This window comes from Cucumis melo, chromosome 5 (genome assembly GCF_025177605.1).
Source record: "Cucumis melo cultivar AY chromosome 5, USDA_Cmelo_AY_1.0, whole genome shotgun sequence".
NCBI lineage: Eukaryota > Viridiplantae > Streptophyta > Magnoliopsida > Cucurbitales > Cucurbitaceae > Cucumis > Cucumis melo.
The window spans coordinates 885,022-902,032 of record NC_066861.1 but is presented as its reverse complement, the minus strand read 5'-3'; the positions used below and the strand labels follow the sequence as shown (position 1 = coordinate 902,032).

General features: G+C 32.1%; 2 protein-coding genes across 3 annotated transcripts; both read right to left on the bottom strand.

The window, feature by feature from the left end:
- Positions 1 to 105: 105 nt before the first annotated feature.
- LOC103491538 (linoleate 13S-lipoxygenase 2-1, chloroplastic-like) lies at positions 106 to 5,433 on the bottom strand. The gene is given in 9 exon segments (NM_001328471.1): positions 106 to 983; positions 1,083 to 1,349; positions 1,449 to 1,750; positions 1,840 to 1,950; positions 2,356 to 2,441; positions 2,528 to 2,851; positions 2,950 to 3,187; positions 3,268 to 3,536; positions 5,035 to 5,433. Coding segments are annotated over 9 exon segments (2,709 nt in total). The 5' UTR covers positions 5,387 to 5,433; the 3' UTR covers positions 106 to 223.
- Positions 5,434 to 12,503: 7,070 nt separating this feature from the next.
- LOC103491674 (linoleate 13S-lipoxygenase 2-1, chloroplastic-like) lies at positions 12,504 to 16,255 on the bottom strand. Of its 2 annotated transcripts, none has more exons than XM_017045244.2 (7): positions 15,413 to 16,255; positions 15,052 to 15,312; positions 14,873 to 14,958; positions 14,556 to 14,666; positions 14,144 to 14,445; positions 13,785 to 14,051; positions 12,504 to 13,498 (listed from the first exon to the last, which is right to left on the bottom strand). In XM_017045244.2, the coding sequence occupies exons 1-7, from the start codon at positions 15,660 to 15,662 to the stop codon at positions 12,733 to 12,735; spliced, it is 2,043 nt and encodes a 680-aa protein (XP_016900733.1). In that variant the 5' UTR covers positions 15,663 to 16,255; the 3' UTR covers positions 12,504 to 12,732. The 2 variants fall into 2 exon arrangements, with proteins under 2 accessions (XP_016900733.1, XP_050941010.1); XM_051085053.1 differs by having other exon boundaries at positions 15,388 to 15,508.
- Positions 16,256 to 17,011: the final 756 nt, after the last annotated feature.

Below are 17,011 nucleotides of genomic sequence, written 5' to 3'. Positions count from 1 at the left end.
AATAGTGTTCTTTATTTTTTAAATCATTAATATTTTCAATTTAACTGTTGTGATATGAAGATCGATGTTTAAAATCTTCGGTATTGGCAAGAATGTTATCTTTAATGTTTCTGAGTGGTTTGGACACATTCAACATTCTTGCAACTCTTATGACCTCTTTATTTAAACCATAATTAAGTGAGATTGTTATTGAACCCATATCAAAACAAATATGCCATGGGTTCTAAATAGAAATACTGTAAGGAACTCCTTGTCCTGTCACTCCAGGCCCTGATTCAGGCTTCAAAAGTCTATAAGGCGCAACTCCAGCTCCATGTCTGTTCTTTAGATTTCGGTCAGCATTCCTTTCATCAATTATCCCTTCTAGTTCCTTCAATTTTCCACTGAACTTCTCAAATGCCCCCTTTATAAAAGGCTCATCAGCCCATGCTGCTTCAATATCTTTTCCCATATACTCTTCATCTGGAGAATGACTTGACAATATGTTCAAAACCGCCGTGACTTTCGTCGCTTGAAGCTGTGTAGGAAATGTCTCTAAAAGGACATGCTCTGGCTTATTAATAAATTTTTCCCACTTCTCTTCATTTACATCTTCCAGGGGAACATTGATTCTAGCAATACTAGGTCGATTTGGGAAATATCCAGCAAAAGAGTATTGGCCAAAGTTCACTGCTGCATGATGCCCTGAAGGTACCCACATGATGGTGGTGACAATATTGATAAGGTCTTCAGGAGTGTTGAGAACTGGCCACCATGGTTCATCCTTCTTATCTGCATGACCTTCAGTTCGAATCTCATTCCACCATGCTTGAAGTTCCTCATCTGCCTTAACAAGACTTGGATCTGGATAATAGTAATTGACATATTCCGTTGCCCATTCTTTGATGGCATCCCAAAGGATCAGGCCATCGTTGGCAAAAGGGTAGTCTTCAATAGCAAGCTTCAGTCCATGTGGTGCATTTGGGTCCTCAACGGCCAACCCCCTTCCCGTAACAACAATGTACACAAGATGGTAAGGAAATTTGGTAAACCAACTTAAAGCCAAGTTAAGATGAACAAGAGTACTTAAAGATAATAATCACCTGTTAATTAAGTCAGCAGGCAAAGCTTCTAAGTTGAACTGCCATTGAGCTTTGTAAGCAACAGAACTAAATTCTACTGAGTATTTTCCAGGGGAAAAACAACTCTCAATGATCCCATCTGCATTGATGAGAGATTGACGGGCAAGTGCATTGATCTCCATGGTGTATCGAAAATGAGGATGCAAAAGTCTATAGATTGGATGCATTGCACTCAGTTGTCTGTTTGATGCAATTATGTAAGGTTCTACACAACAATGAGTTCTAAGCCTGCATAGGAAACCAAAAGCACATAATTTTAGAAGCAAAGTATCAAAGTAGTGTAACTAAAACTTGACCATAGTTAAGATTTGAAAGGAAAAGACTCACCAATGACTAACAAGTTGGTGATAACCAGAGTCATGGGCTAAAACATGAGCTTTGGCAATCCTCCAAAGCCAGATACGAGTGGCATCCCAAAAGGGTGTGAAAACTTCTTTCCATTGTGGTTTGCCATCAATGGGTGGCCTAGTGAGCTCAATAGCCAACGGTCTTAGAGTGCTATCATTGTGTAAGAAGAACAATGTCCTTGAACCATACAATGTGGTGCCTTTAAGTTTTCGTACTTTGGCTACATATGGTAGGAAGAGGTCATGGTAATCTAGTATAAATAGCTTCTTGTTTTTCAAAGCCTGCACCCCCGAAAAAACATGTTATCAGAAACACGTAATTAAAGAAGCCAATCTTTAAGTCAAAGTGTGAACAATCTCCAAGGGCATACCTCATCCAGAGTCATGAAACCTTTGATTTGTTGCTCCACTATTTCATTAGTGATTTTTGATGTAGGATCACCATAAACAGCAGGGTCAAGCTTACTCTTCAATGGCCATTCCTGCATTAATTAAACTCCTCATCAGGTTAGCGTTAATTAATGGTGTTTTGTACATTATCCAAGGAAAATGGGTATCCCATTGCATTTGAAAGTTACGGGAGAGCCAGTAGCTTTTTCTCAGATAATTTTAAACAATTTTTTCGTTTGCTGTTATATATAGCATAATGTCTACGGTAATAAAGTTATGAATTTGTCACCGTTACTTAATAATTACCATCGACTCTAAAGGGTAACAATAAAAAGACACTGATTCTAGACAAACACAAAGAAAATAGCCTAAATCGTAATCAACGTCCGTAAATGTGATTAAAAAAAAATCCAATTACATTTGCGATTGAGACATCAAAAGAACAATTTTGACTATCGATTAGAAAACATGGCCATGGTTGAAACACAATGTCATACCGTAACAAGCCTTATGCTGTACGGGTTGAGACCTGCAAGTGTCTGTCTAGCAAATTCCTCATCTCTAAACCAAAAGAATTTGTCCTCTGAATAATAAGAAGGAACAACAACAATGTCATGAATGATAAAACACCATATATATAGTTGGGTTATATTTAGTTTAGTTTCTTACTATCAAATGTTTCAGGAGGAACAAAACGCAAGAAATCCTCAGCCCTATCAACAACAGAGTCAATAAGCCTTGGAAGGGCAGTAGCGATCTGCTTCCAACCGCCTTTGGCAGCAGGCAATGGAACTCCATTATCATAAAGATCATCTATTGCAGGGAAATGTGGGAAACATATATCAGTGTCAGTAGAAACCGACTCCAAAGCCGGTATTAGCCCCTTTAGCAACGAGTTCAGTGTCTTCACACTAAAAGTTGCTTGTTTCACGGGTGAGAATGCTTCATCTCGTGGCACATAATTGTCTGAACTTCTTGATTCAGATAAAGGATCTACAATAGTAATAATAAATCACTCATCCCTCTTAGTATACATCATAATTAGATTTATAATATAGAAAAGGCAACCAAAAAAAAAAAAAAAAAGCAACCTTCCTTAGAACGTGGGCGTCCGGTTCTACATCGACGAGGATAAGGAAATTGTTTTCCACCAAGTACAGGTCTTTTGAGTTTGAGATTTTTATCGGGATCGCCTAGATCATTGTAGACATCATAGTCATATATCCTTTCGTGGACCTCACGCTGGCCAACGCCATCCCCTTGCAAAGCTTTGAGCTCTTCTTCTCTAAGTCTTTTTAGGCCCTCAGGAGTGTTGGATGGCAAATATGACTGACCAACATGGAATATAATATTTTAGAATTAGACAAAAAGAGGAGTTAAAATGAGGAGACGTGTTGATTAATTATTACCTTAGTGGTGAAGAAGATTCTCTTGCTGTCGGGATGATCCTTCTCATTAACCCAAGAAGAGCAGACGAAGTTTAGAGGGCCAGAAGGGAGGCCTTCGATGACAACATCCTTGAGAAAAATCTCTTTGTGATGTTCATTCTCAACGAAAATGGCTCCAATTGAACCAAAATCTGGAGGAATTTCAAAATCTGCTTCGTAGATAATCTCATCACGTTCCGTATCCTCTTTATGAGCATATTTCCTTATTGTCGCCTTCTCCAATCCCGTTACTACAACAACCATGCACACGTACTTTTTTTTTAGTTATATTCATTTATTATATATTATCTTTTCAACATAATTGTATCGATTTAAATCTCAAAATAATAATTTTATCTAAATAGTATTCATTTACAACATCATTAAGGAATACCATTCAAAACACCAAAGGAAAGAAGGGGTAAAGGAGTAATGGAGTGTAATTTTGTTTGTTAAGCTACTTTGAAAAATAGGAAAATGAAAAAACGGACTAACTTATTTACGAGTATAAAAAAAAGAAACTGTCATTATCTGTTAGTGTTAGTGATTAGATAATAAACATTAATAGGCATTTGTCCCATATTTCTTTTGGAAATTTTGAAAATATATTAAGTAGTTTTGTCATTTAAAACAATTATGTTGTTTGTATGTTTGTGTATATGTATATAAAAGAACAAGGTGCTAATAAATATCTAATGTTGTTAATATTTTTAGAAAAATATATAATTATATAGATGCTAAAATTGTTACTTTGTAAAAAAAAAAAATTACTTTAAATGGTAAAACGGTTGAAATATATATATATATATATATATATATATATATATATATATATATATATATATATATATATTAGTTTTAGTACTTAGTTGCACCCATTTTCACACTAGGTAAATTGTACTATAGTTCCAATCTCAAACCTTAAAATGGTTTTTACCCCTTTTTTAGGAAAATTATATGATAAAAGATATTTAGAAAAAAATAGTCCATAACATTTTTGTTTTTCTTTGCATATTGCCAATATTCCAATATGATTATCGGAAGGTTATCAGATGACTATTAGAGGATTATTCGCTTTTAAATTTGCTACATTTGCAATTTAGAAAATGTAATGACATAAATCCTATTATCAATTTTTTTTTTCTTTTGTTAATTTTGCAGATGGCCCCATTTTGTTAAGCTTAAAAATTCTCCTATCTCTTACTTACATCATCATCTGGCTAAAAGAGTTACAAAATTTCCCTTATTTGTGTTACTCATAGTAAATACTAATATTCCTCTAAACCATCCGATGCATTGAAGGGAGAGAGAGAATAGATCGAGAGAAAGATGGTGATAACGGCGGAGAGCAAGAAAGAGGAGGCCGGAACAACATGAGAGAACTAGAGATGAGACGAGGAGAGAGATCGGAAAGAGAGCGAGACAACGAGAGAAAGAAGGCACGAGAGAGGGGTGTGAGAGACGAGACCGAGAGGGGAGGTTGAGAGAGTGAGATAGGAAAAGAGCATAGAGCAATAATCCATCCAAGTGAGTAAGGTTTTATTTTGATAAATTTCACAAAGAAAAAAGGACAAGTTTTTCTATTTTGGTTTAAGTAGACAACAGATCAGTGAATGTACTTACGATTCATGGTATGGTCAGTTTTAAGAGATCTCATTAAAATGCCAAAATAAGAAAAGAAAGCACATGATTAAGTAAAGTTAATTAAGTCATTAAATCAATTGAGAAAAGAATAATGCATGCACTAACCAGGATCAACCTCAGCACTGACGAGCTCCAAAATAATCGATTTACCAAAAAGATCAGCAATTTCATCAAGCCCTCGTTCCAAATACAACCCAGTCCCTAAAACTCTTTTTACTGTCACGAAAGCTTTAACCGCAACCGCCTTCTCCGTTGAACTGGCAACGGAACTGGCTTTGATTACGGTGGCAGGCCGCCCGGCCAAGCGTAGACGATGAGACTTTGCATTTTGTCTCCCACCCTCCCATCTTACTGGAAGCAAAGTCGTCTTTGCATTACTCAAAAGAAATAGCTTTGGGTTTACAAACACTGCAGCCTCTAAACTGGAATTGGAAGACACATGATGAGACTTCAGCATTTTTCTTTAATCTACTTACAACGATACTTAATTTCCTCTCCTCTCCACGGGGAACTCCATGCCTTTGTATGTCTATTTATACTTGAAAAATTAAATGTGGTTTCATTTTACACCCCAAACAGTAAGTAATTGAATTTGTTTCACATGCATATTATTCCCTCTTTGTAAGTAAATGAATTTGTCTCACATGCATATTATTCCCTCTTTTGTTAGTTAGACTGTAAATACAAGTTTTGCTGTAAGTTTACTCATCTCGATTAGGATTGTTTTAGAATATTGAAGCGGCCCCAGAGTTTAAGTTTTGTTTGGTAAATAAAATTGTACCGATCGAAAGGGAAGTAGAAAGAAATATGGGATTAATATATTTGATTGAATAATAAGGAATCGATCTCTTCTACATGTTCAAACAATTAATGTAAAAAGAAACAAAAGGGAATGGTTATTTTAAGGAAATTAAACAGCGAGCGCACCTGGAGAGTCAGTATAGAAGAAGGTATGGACCATGGGAGCCAACTGCCGTGTTCCCATTCGTATCTCAGATTGCACAGATTTTGTGTGGTCAGCTAGAGCCCAATCCCAAATCCTATATTAACATGATGTCTCAAATTTTATCATGAAAAATGTGGATAAAATATATATATATACTATAAAAAATTCAACTCATTCAAATATTATAAATGCCAGAGAACATACAAAATTTTATAATCTAAATTTGAAGTTTTTTTTTTCTTTTCATGTTTTATAAATATTTTTATTTATTTTATTATATTTGAAAAATTCGAAAGAAGCATATTAAGGTTAATAAATATGTTACGATTACGACATCAGAATTTTTTAAACTACTATCCTTTCTCCCTCTTTCTACCATGTTTAACCAAACAAACCACAAGGGTTAAATCTCATCTTTTTCCTTTTGAAGGTTGTGAATTTTCAAGATTATAAATGTTAGACCCATCCCTCCTCTCATTTGAACTATACAAAGGAAAAAAAAAAAAAAAAGAGATATATTGAATTTGTGAAACGGAGTAAGAAAGTAAACATAGTTATTTTTTTAAAAGGGTCAGCAGGTGCATCCAAACATCTTCACTAGAAGAATACCTTCTTAGTACCCTCATCATTCATGCTTCATTGATGACAAAGAAATACAATATAAGAAGCAAGGAATCAAAACAAGCTAATGGGGCTAGAGTTTAGCTCGAACAAGGGACCACAAGTGAAGTTAAACAAAAATTTGAAGATTTAAGGCAATTTTTTTTTTTTGAAAAAGATACAGATGGATTAGTAGTAGGTGCACAGGGACATCTTCACTAGGTGAATACTGCCTTAACGCTCTCATCATTTCCAAAATTTAAGGCAATTGAGCTAGCACTATAGTTGACGAAAAGGGTAGATATGCTAGTCCAATATCCAGTGAGGGCTCAAATGTCTTCCCAAAGCTTAACAGTTAGATCGACCAAAACAAGATTCTATCATTCCTCTCAAACCAAATGGACCAAAAAGACCACAACAAAATTAATTATTATACTAATCAACATTATTAGCCATATAATATGCAGAGAAATACATTTTTTCTAAAAAAATACATTTGGATCAATAGGTACCATCCAAACATTTCTACTAGAAAAATTTCTCGTTATTATTACTAAAAATAAACCAATTTGGACATATATATCAACCTAATATCAATCCCATACATTATTATTTTTAAATCCCAAAAAGTAGAATTATAAAATAATAAGTAAAATATAGAGTTATTGAGAAGTTGAGATTTATTTAATTTTTCTCCTTTGGTTTGAATAGGACTTCTTTGTCCCTATTTACAAGATAATTTTTCTTTATTATCTTTCTCATTTTTCTAGTGTCCATCCATACCATGGATTTAAATTCATTTTCTGAACTTTTAATACCCTTTCTTTATTTTAAATTAAAAAAAAAATTCACTCATAAAAATTGATTACGTTAATTTCTTTTTCATAATTACCCCTAAAATTAAATATATTCCTAAGTTAATTAATTAATAATATATAATTCAACAACATTAGTTTTATCCTTGTAAGTAGATATTATGCAAACCTGTGGTGTATACTGTATATTTTTTCGAAAAAGAATACGATGGGTCAATTAGGTGCACCCGGACATATCCACTAGGTGGACACCCCCTTAGCACCCTCATCACTCCCGCTTCATTAATATAAGTAAACAATCATTACAAGAAGCAAAAGGAGGAGGGCTGGAGATAAGCCCTTTTAAACAAAAGCTGAAATGTTTAAAGCTATGGAACTACAATTATAATTTGAAAATAATTTTGATTTGCTGCTCCATAAACCGGTTTGTGCAAGGATGTCTTCCCAAAGGTCTTGAACTTCTTTTTTTTTGTTACTTGAAGACTCTACTGTTTCTTTCCAACCAAATCTTCCAAAGTAGCACAACAACGGTATTGAAAGTTATCAGCCCTTTTTGAGTCTTTATATTTAGAGAACAAATATCCTTAACAAGGGAATTCACGTCAATCAGAGTGGTGTATACTGTATATTGCACACAAAGATAAATGACAAAAGTTGATTATTTGATCAAAGTCCTCTATTATTGTTGGTATGACTATACCAAGTCTAAAACCGCACTAATGCATCAAATTCTATCGAAATTCTATATTTAAGCGTATGTAGAACGGGTACGATATTTGTAGATCGTTGTATTTTAAGATTTAGTAATATATACTTGATAAGTTTTTCATTTGGTTTTTGTTATATGAATGTATAAATACCGTTGACACACTATACAAAAAAAGGTTGCCATCACATTATTGAATCCAAACTGGTGCACCTTATGCAAAAAGGACTCTGAATCCATTGACCACATCTTTTATCTCCTGTGTGTATACCAAAGAACTTTGGGATAAAACTGGAAACCTCATTAAGTGGCAGCTCTCTCAAAATGGTGTAAAATCTCTCTGTAAAGATATCTGTTTAAATCAACCAAAAAGCATACAAAAGGTGCCATCACTTTTAATCTCATATCCATCTTATTCTGGGCTATTTGGTTGGAAAGAAATCAGAGAATTTTCTGGGGAAGGAGAAATCTGTTAGTGAAATATGGGATGAAGTTCGTGCTCTCACCGGCCTCTGGTCCACAAGATTTAAGCTCTTCAAAAGCTACGATGCTAGTTCTATAGTTTTAATAAATATACAAGCTTTTATTTAAAGGTTGGTTTTTCTGTATCGAGGGCCTGCTTTGCTTTTGTCGTGCTTCGTGTACCTTATCTCTTTATAATTAATGAAGTAAGAATGATGAGGCGTTAAGGGGGTGTCCATTTAGTGGAAATGTCCAAGTGCGTCTACTGATCCATCCATATCTTGTTCAAAAAAATTTAGTAATATGTATTATTTGAATGGGCTAAGAAAAAAGGAAGTAAGCAGGAGAAAATCATGTGGAATTGGATTGTGGAAGAAAATAATAGTTAGGCCAAATGTTGCAGGAAATATCTAGTGGAGTTCAGGATCAGATATGGATTTCAACCACACCATATTGTGGATCTAAATTCAATTATAGTACGGCCAATGTGTGTCACCCTCCGTATTGATGGACTAACTGAAAAATACACATACATATATATATATATATATATATATATATATATATATATATATATATATATATATATATATATGAAAAAATCCCCATAATAGAAAGACAGTTTAGCTAACTTTGTATACCTCTCATATATATATATATATATTTTCATCAAAGGTCTTAGGAACTTTCAAACCATAAACCCTACAAAAAAAATATTAATCACCCATTTTCTTTTAATGTATATAAGATGTAGTTAATATCTATGTGTAATCGGTTTAAATACTACTTCAATATTTATACTTTCAAAGTGTTCATTTTGATAATTGTGGTTAATTTAACTTCAATTTTAATTCTTAAAATGAGTTGGGTAGATGCATGCCATTTTAGGAGATCGACAAGTAGTGAATATGGATACTTGTTCGAAATGATAGTACAAATCCGAGGTGGTTGCAAATTTAAGTCAAGAGTTGGGAGTGTTAGCTAGCTAGCTAGCCTCGAAGCTGAAGCTTTATTGCTTGCAATTAAATAATATGAGTTAGACAAACAAATCATTTGACACTTTGAAGGTTGTCCAGCTTCTTAATAGTAAGACGGTTTCATCACATTCCTTAAGAGAAAAAGGCAAATTTGTTCATGCAATAAAAGCTTTCATAATCCTCTCAAAGGCTCTCTCTCTTTTTTAATCTCTAAAGATGCTTCTCGAGAATGACATATGCAAAATTAACCAAAATTGACATATGTAAATCTAAAGTTTTAAAGGTTGTTATAAATATATATATATATATATATACACATAGATATATGTATGTTTATATGTATGTATAGACATACATATAGATATAGATATGTATGCATACATATATCTATTGAGATTTGAATAAATAAAAGTAGGACCCTTGTGAATAAATGAGATAGGGAGCAAGAGAGAGTTATTATTTGAGATTAGGATCATGTGGAAGTTGGAATTCGTGGCTCAATAATTTGTGTAAAGAAGCAAAAATATATCATTTTTCATGCACAGCTAAGGTTTGAAAAGACCCTTTTAATATTTTATATATATATATATATATATTGTATTTCAGACATTATATACTTATTTTTATTCAAAATTTAAAAATATAAAGATAAGTGTAATTTTGAGATAAACATATGATATTATTTAAACGTAAAAGAGAATGACGAAAGTATCCTTTTTATCCCAAATTTAAAACACATGTCTATAAAAATTTGGTCCACAATTTGAAAGTGAAAACTCAACCGAAGGGTCTAATATAATTGCTATAAGCTGACGAATCCCTCTGGCTTTGCAAAGTAGAAAGTTTTTATTTATTTATTTTACATTTGTAATAATTAATTCTAAGTTGTAATTACACTTTTTTTTGTTTTTCCTTTTTATCATGTCTCATGTACAATATTAACACATTGTTTAAACCTTTTCATTTACTATATATGATTTTCCAGGGGCATTATAGACATTAATAGAAGTCTATCAACGTTTCATTGGTGTTTTGATCGGATATGAAATTTTGTTATATATTTATAAATATTTTTAATAGTTTTATTATTTATAATAGTTTTCCGTTGTACCATGTCTATTTTGATTTTGATCTCTTGATCTAAGAACTTTTAGGTCAATTTTATACCTATGATAAAAAAAAATCTTTAATTAACATAATGTTTCGGTTTTTCTTTTTTAAATTATTCATTATTGTAAGGTAATTGTTTTTAAATGACAAAACTACTAAAAAAATTTATAAAAAATAATAATATTATTGTTCATCAGTAATATTTTATTATATTTATAAATATTTCAGTTCATTTTATTATATTTGTAATCAACCCATAATTTTATTTTGTTAAAATTGTATTTAAATAAAATAGAGTACTAATCTTTGTTTCTCCCATTTGCCTCTTTCACTCATTAGTGATAGAGTCATTATGTAATTTCACCTAATTACAAATACAATAATAATAATAAAAAAAACCCCACACATTCTCTTCTATTATTTAGTCTCACAAGTAAGATTGAACAAATTTTTTTAAGAAAATAATAGATTTTGATATATTCCTGACAGGGACATATTTTTTTTAGATATATAATAGATTTCGGGAACAAATTGGTTTAAAAAAAAATTAAATATTCACCTAGAGAATGATTTTTTTAAAAAAAAGTATAATAGTTTTTGTAGGGAAGAGAATTTTTTTATATAAAAAAACATTAATATATTTTTAAATGTAATAGTTATTTTTATCTATCTATACCTACACCTATCTAAAAAGTTTGCTTTTCGAGATTTTTCTAAATTTATTTTACCTTTAATTTTGTACATACAAATGACAGTTGAACTAAACTCATGTTGGTTTTTTATTATATACTAGTAAAAGATACGTGCATGACATGTATAATGCGTAGTTTTGGATTATAATAAATAGTGCATGTATATGTTTAGGTTGTATTGAATTTAAAGGTATGAAATTCAAAATGTAATAAAATTAAATATACATGAAAGAAATTACAATAATTAGATTAAAATATAATAATTTAAAGGGTCTTTTAAAAAATATAACGCAAAATATTTACATATAGAACCATTCTAAAAATGAAAAAAGCCCACAGACTCCTATGAAAAATACAAAAAATGTCCACGCGTAATATATTTGGTACATGATCGTTTAGATTAGTTCGTTTAGATTTGGAGCCAAATCTAAATTATTTATTTTTTTAATTCTATAGTTTAATTTGGTTACACGATCCTTTAATTAATTAGGTTACACGATTTTAGTTATTAATTAGTTAAATAGTAGTTTAGATTTGGTTACATGATCGCTTAGATTTGAATGATTTTTTTTTTCAAAATTTGATACACGATTGTTTAGATTTGGCTAAACGATTTTTTTAAAGATTTTTTATACACAATCTTATAAACATCGTGAATTTTAGAAGAAAAAAAAAATGCACGCAGCGAACAAAAAAAGAGCAAAAGAAAAAAGACTATAGAAAGAAATCAGATTTGGTTACCCAACCAAATCTAAACGATGTAGAGAAAAAGAAAAAGAAGGAAGACAATGCACGCAGTGAAAAAAAGAGAAAAAAAGAAAGACGATAGAAAGAAATGAGATTTGGAACTAAATCTAAATGACAAAAAAAAAAAAAAAAAGTAAATGGAAAGAAATCGCAGCAAAAAACGAAGAGTAAAGGAAGAAAGACGGTAAAAAATGAGTTCTGTCAACCGCTAATATTCCATAAATATACCAGAATAAACAAGATATGAATCTCATTCGACCTACATAAAGTTGTTAACAAACATGGTCTGCTACTTAAACGACATCTTCTGTCCACATAAGCAACAAATACTACGGCCCATGGAATCCCAATTACATATATATCTAATCAATTTTCTCTCTTTTTGTGTCGCATTGTTTTAAATCATTAACTTATCTTTTATTTTCACAACGCCATCAGATAATTAATTCCAATGAAGATGAAAAATTAATTACATGTAAAGATGAAATTGAAAATGTTGAAACTTCAGATATTAAATAGATCTTAGGAAACCTTTAAGTCAAATGAGCTATTATTTGTAACTTATAGTTGTTTCCACACGTAGTACATGGAACATGATTAAAGCTAGCTAGCTATTACAGTAAAGAAAGACAGAATGGAAGGTAAAATATCATTTCAAATAATTCATATACCCGATATTATTTTCTCCTCGATTAATAGTCATTTTTATTTACACGACTTTTTACGATTCGATTTTGTAAGAAAATATTTAAATGGAAACACTATTAGGAACCCCTCTTGCTGTAACACCAGGCTCTGAAAATGGCTTCAAAAGTTGATAAGGTCCAATCCCAGCTGCTCCATGTCTATTTTTCAAGTTAGGATTAGCATTTCTTTCATCAATAATCACTTCCAAATTTTGCAATTTTGCTCTAAACTTATAAAATGCTTCCTTTATAACATCCTCATCTTCCCATGCTGCTTCCATATCCCCTCCTAAATACTCCTCATCTGGAGAATGACTTGACAATATCTTCAAAATCGACAAAAGTAACGTAGCTTGAAAATGCGAAGGAAAAGTTTCTAAAAACACGTTTTCTGGATTTTCAAGAAAGCAATTCCAAAGCTGTGAGTTTGGTTGTTCTGTAGGGATGTTGAGTCGTGTAAGACTAGGTCGAGCTGGATAATAACTAGCCGCGAAAGAATATTGTCCGAAGTTAACCGCAGCGTGGTGCCCTGAAGTAACCCAGATGATGGTTGTGACAATGTCAATGAGGTCTTTAGGAGTGTTGAGAATTGGCCACCATGGTTCATCCTTTTTATCTGCATGGCCTACAGTTCGAATTTCTGTCCACCATGCTTGAAGTTCATCATCTGAATTCACAACACTTGGGTTGGGATAGTAATGATTTACATATTCTGTAGCCCATTCTTTGATGGCATCCCAAAGAATTAGCCCGTCATTAGCGAAAGGGTAGTCTTCAATACTCAACTTTAGACCATGAGCTGCATGGGGATCTTCAACAGCTAATCCCCTTTTAAAGAACAACCACAAAAACATATATGATCATTTGATAACAATTTGTAATTTTTATTTTTCTTCCCTTTTAAAAATTTATTGTTAATTTAGTTCTCAAAATATTATTTGCTTTTTTAAAACATTGGTAAAGAGAATAACAAAACAAATAAAAATTTGGTATAGTTTTTCTAACTTAAAACAATTATCCTTGTTTTAATTATTGATATTTTTAGACATCGAAATAATATATGTATTAAGTTATGTACTGTGCATCACTTTTTAAGTTTTAAAGATAAAATTACCTGTGAATTAAGTCAGCAGGTAAAGCTTCTAAGTTGAATTGCCATTGTTTGTCATAGACCAAGGAACTAATTTCCATAGAATATTTTCCTGTTGAGAAGATATTCTCAATAAGCCCTTCTACATTGATAAGGCCTTCCCTAGCCGCTGCATTGATCGCCATGGTATACCGAAAGTGCGGATGCAATAGTCTATAAATGGGATGCACTGCACTTAGTTGTCTGTGAGTAGCAATTACGTAAGGTTCCACGCAACAATGGGTTCTCAGCCTGCAACAAATACACTCTTAGATCACCGATTAAAACCAAAAAGTCTTCAACGAGTGCAAGTAAAATTTAATATTATATCATCTATCACATACCAATGAGTAATAAGTTGATGATGACCAGAATCATGAGCAAGCACATGAGCTTTCGCGATCCTCCAAAGCCAAAGGCCATAGGCATCCCAACATGGTGTGAAAACATCTTTCCATTGTGGTTCGTTATCAATGGGTGGTCTGCTAAGCTCAATGGCTAGTGGCCTTAAAGTGCCATCTGGGTTTAAGAAAAATAATGTTCTTGAACCGTATAACGTTCTCCCTTTCAGCTTTCTTACCTTTGCTACATATGGTATGAACACATCATGATAATCTAATATAAATAACTTCTTTTGTTTCAATGCCTGCATCCTCACAAACAAATGATACATATTCAAATATTAGTTACTACAATTATATGATAATTAATCTAAGTGAAACCATATATATTAATATTGAAATATAATAAATATACCTCATCAAGACTCATGATTCCTTTTATTTGTTGCTCAACTATTTCATCAGTGATTGCGGATTCAGGGGAACCATAAATAGAAGGGTCAAGCTCACTCTTCAATGGCCATTCCTGGGGAAATTTCTTAGCTTAATTAGTCTTTTCATTTACTCGAAAGTTATATCAATTATTGACAGTACTGTTTCTTTAGGTTCATTGATTATAATATATATAGGTGTTGTCCAAGAATCACCTAAGTATCTTTCTTTTAGGAAAAGGATCATTTTTATTTTTGTTTACTTCGTAACTAAAATGAGATTCAAGCTTGCATGTCGTACCGTGACAAGTCTTATGCTATACGGGTTGAGACCTGCAAGGGTCTGTCTAGCAAATTCCTCGTCTCTAAACCAAAAGAATTTGTCCCCTGAAAAATAATGAAGAAATTAAATTAAACTCCATCACAATATAAATAACTAAATAAAGAAGACAAAATATTATTATAAAGTTGTTATGTTACCATAGGATGTTTGCGAAGAATGCAAGAGTAAGATATCCATGGCCTTATCAGTAAGGATTTGGACAAGTCTAGCAAAAGGAGAAGGATGTTTTGTTTCAAAGAGATTGGAATTATGTTCAGTGAAGATGTTCTCTAAAGCTGGTAAGAAGCCATATAACATGGAATAAAATGCCTTCATCAATGTATTTCCTTGTTCTGATATGGAGAATGCTTCATCTCGTGGCACATAAAACTCCATACTTCTGACTTCTGATAATGGATCTACAGTTAACATTAATAATTATTACTTTCCCAATTTACTAAAAGAAAGAAAAGTCAAAAAAATAGAAATAATACCAAGAAGAAAAATGTGCAAGAAAACCTGATGAGGTCCGAGGACGACCCGTCATACAACGTCGAGGATAAGGAAATTGTTTACCACCAAGAATGGGTCTTGAATAGCGAACACCTTTGTCAGGATCACCGAGATCATTGTACACGTCATAGTCGTATATTCTATGGTGGCTCTCATGTTTCTTGTACCCACTGCCTTGCAAATTCCTAAGCTCTTCTCTTCTGTATCTCTTTAGTCCATCTGGTGTATTTGGTGGCAAGTATGACTGAACATACATCGCAGTACCAAATCGTTAGGCACATGCATGTATATATATATATATATATAATCGTTCAAGCTATGTTTTTTCTTGTTTGAAAGTTATGATTGTAGTAGTGATTTTTAGAAGTTTGGTTTCATTTATTATATTTGAATTATTTCACAAGTGATTTTTAGAATCACCCAACTATTCAAAAGGACAGTATATTGGACAAAGTGTACAACATGAAAAGGAAAAAGCCGTGAGTCAAGTTTTGGAGGGGGAGCTTAATTTGTTATATTGTGCCATGAATTAACCAATCTATTCAACACAACACATTGTACTATTTCTTGTGGACCATTAATAATTGGCTTCTACTCAGTACTTCAGTGCGTAATTGTATTCATTATTTGTAATTATTTTTATGTGACCATGAATCACCTTCTTCACTTAGGCCATTAATAATTTGTGAATCTAGTCAGATATATGAGTGCATCTTATCGACCTTATTTTCCTCTTGTAAATTCTTTGAAAACAAATCACAATAACTACATTAAAGGGAACTGATCTAATGGCTTTTATTTTTTTTAAAAAAGATACAGCTCGATCAGCAGGTCCACTGAAACATCTCTACTAGGTAGACATTTTCGTAGCACCATCATCATTTGTGTTTCATTAATATATATAAAATAGGAATACAAGAAACAAGAGAGAACAACAAAAACGGCTATAGATAAGCTCTAGACAAGTCAATAGAGTACAAATAACACAAAAGCATTGAGACTTAACGCTATAGTAGTGGCTGAATAATTTGCTAATTACCGAGAGGAACTAATGGCTTATTGGGAATGATGGAGAATAATTTCAAGGTTAATTAGTGATAGAAGTTAATTAAGTGCAATATTCGTGATTAGTTTTTATATTTTCTACAAATAATAATTGTAATGTTTCCACTTCAATCAACAAATAACTCACAAAATTGAAGCACCCAAAAGGATGAACGAATGAATAGTGGGCTTCTATCATTTATTTCCCATTTATTATTATCAAAAAAATCAGAAAAAAAAATCAAAACTTCCTCAAAGGGAAAATTTCATAACTTACATAATTTGTTTTTTTCTTAGATTTTGTAAGTGGTTAAAAATATAATGTAAACAGATTTAAGGTGCGATTGTTTTGCATTCTCAAGTGATTAATTTAAGAAATAAGTTGTTTTGAAAAAAATATCATGTGTTTGACGACCACTTAAAATAAATTTTGAAAAAATGAATTTACAGAATAACGTGGTTTATGATAAACACCTAAAACCAACTTTTAGAAAAATAAATTTCGTGTGTTTAATGGTTAATGTTTTTAAATTGATCATTTTTTTTGTGATCGTTGTTGGC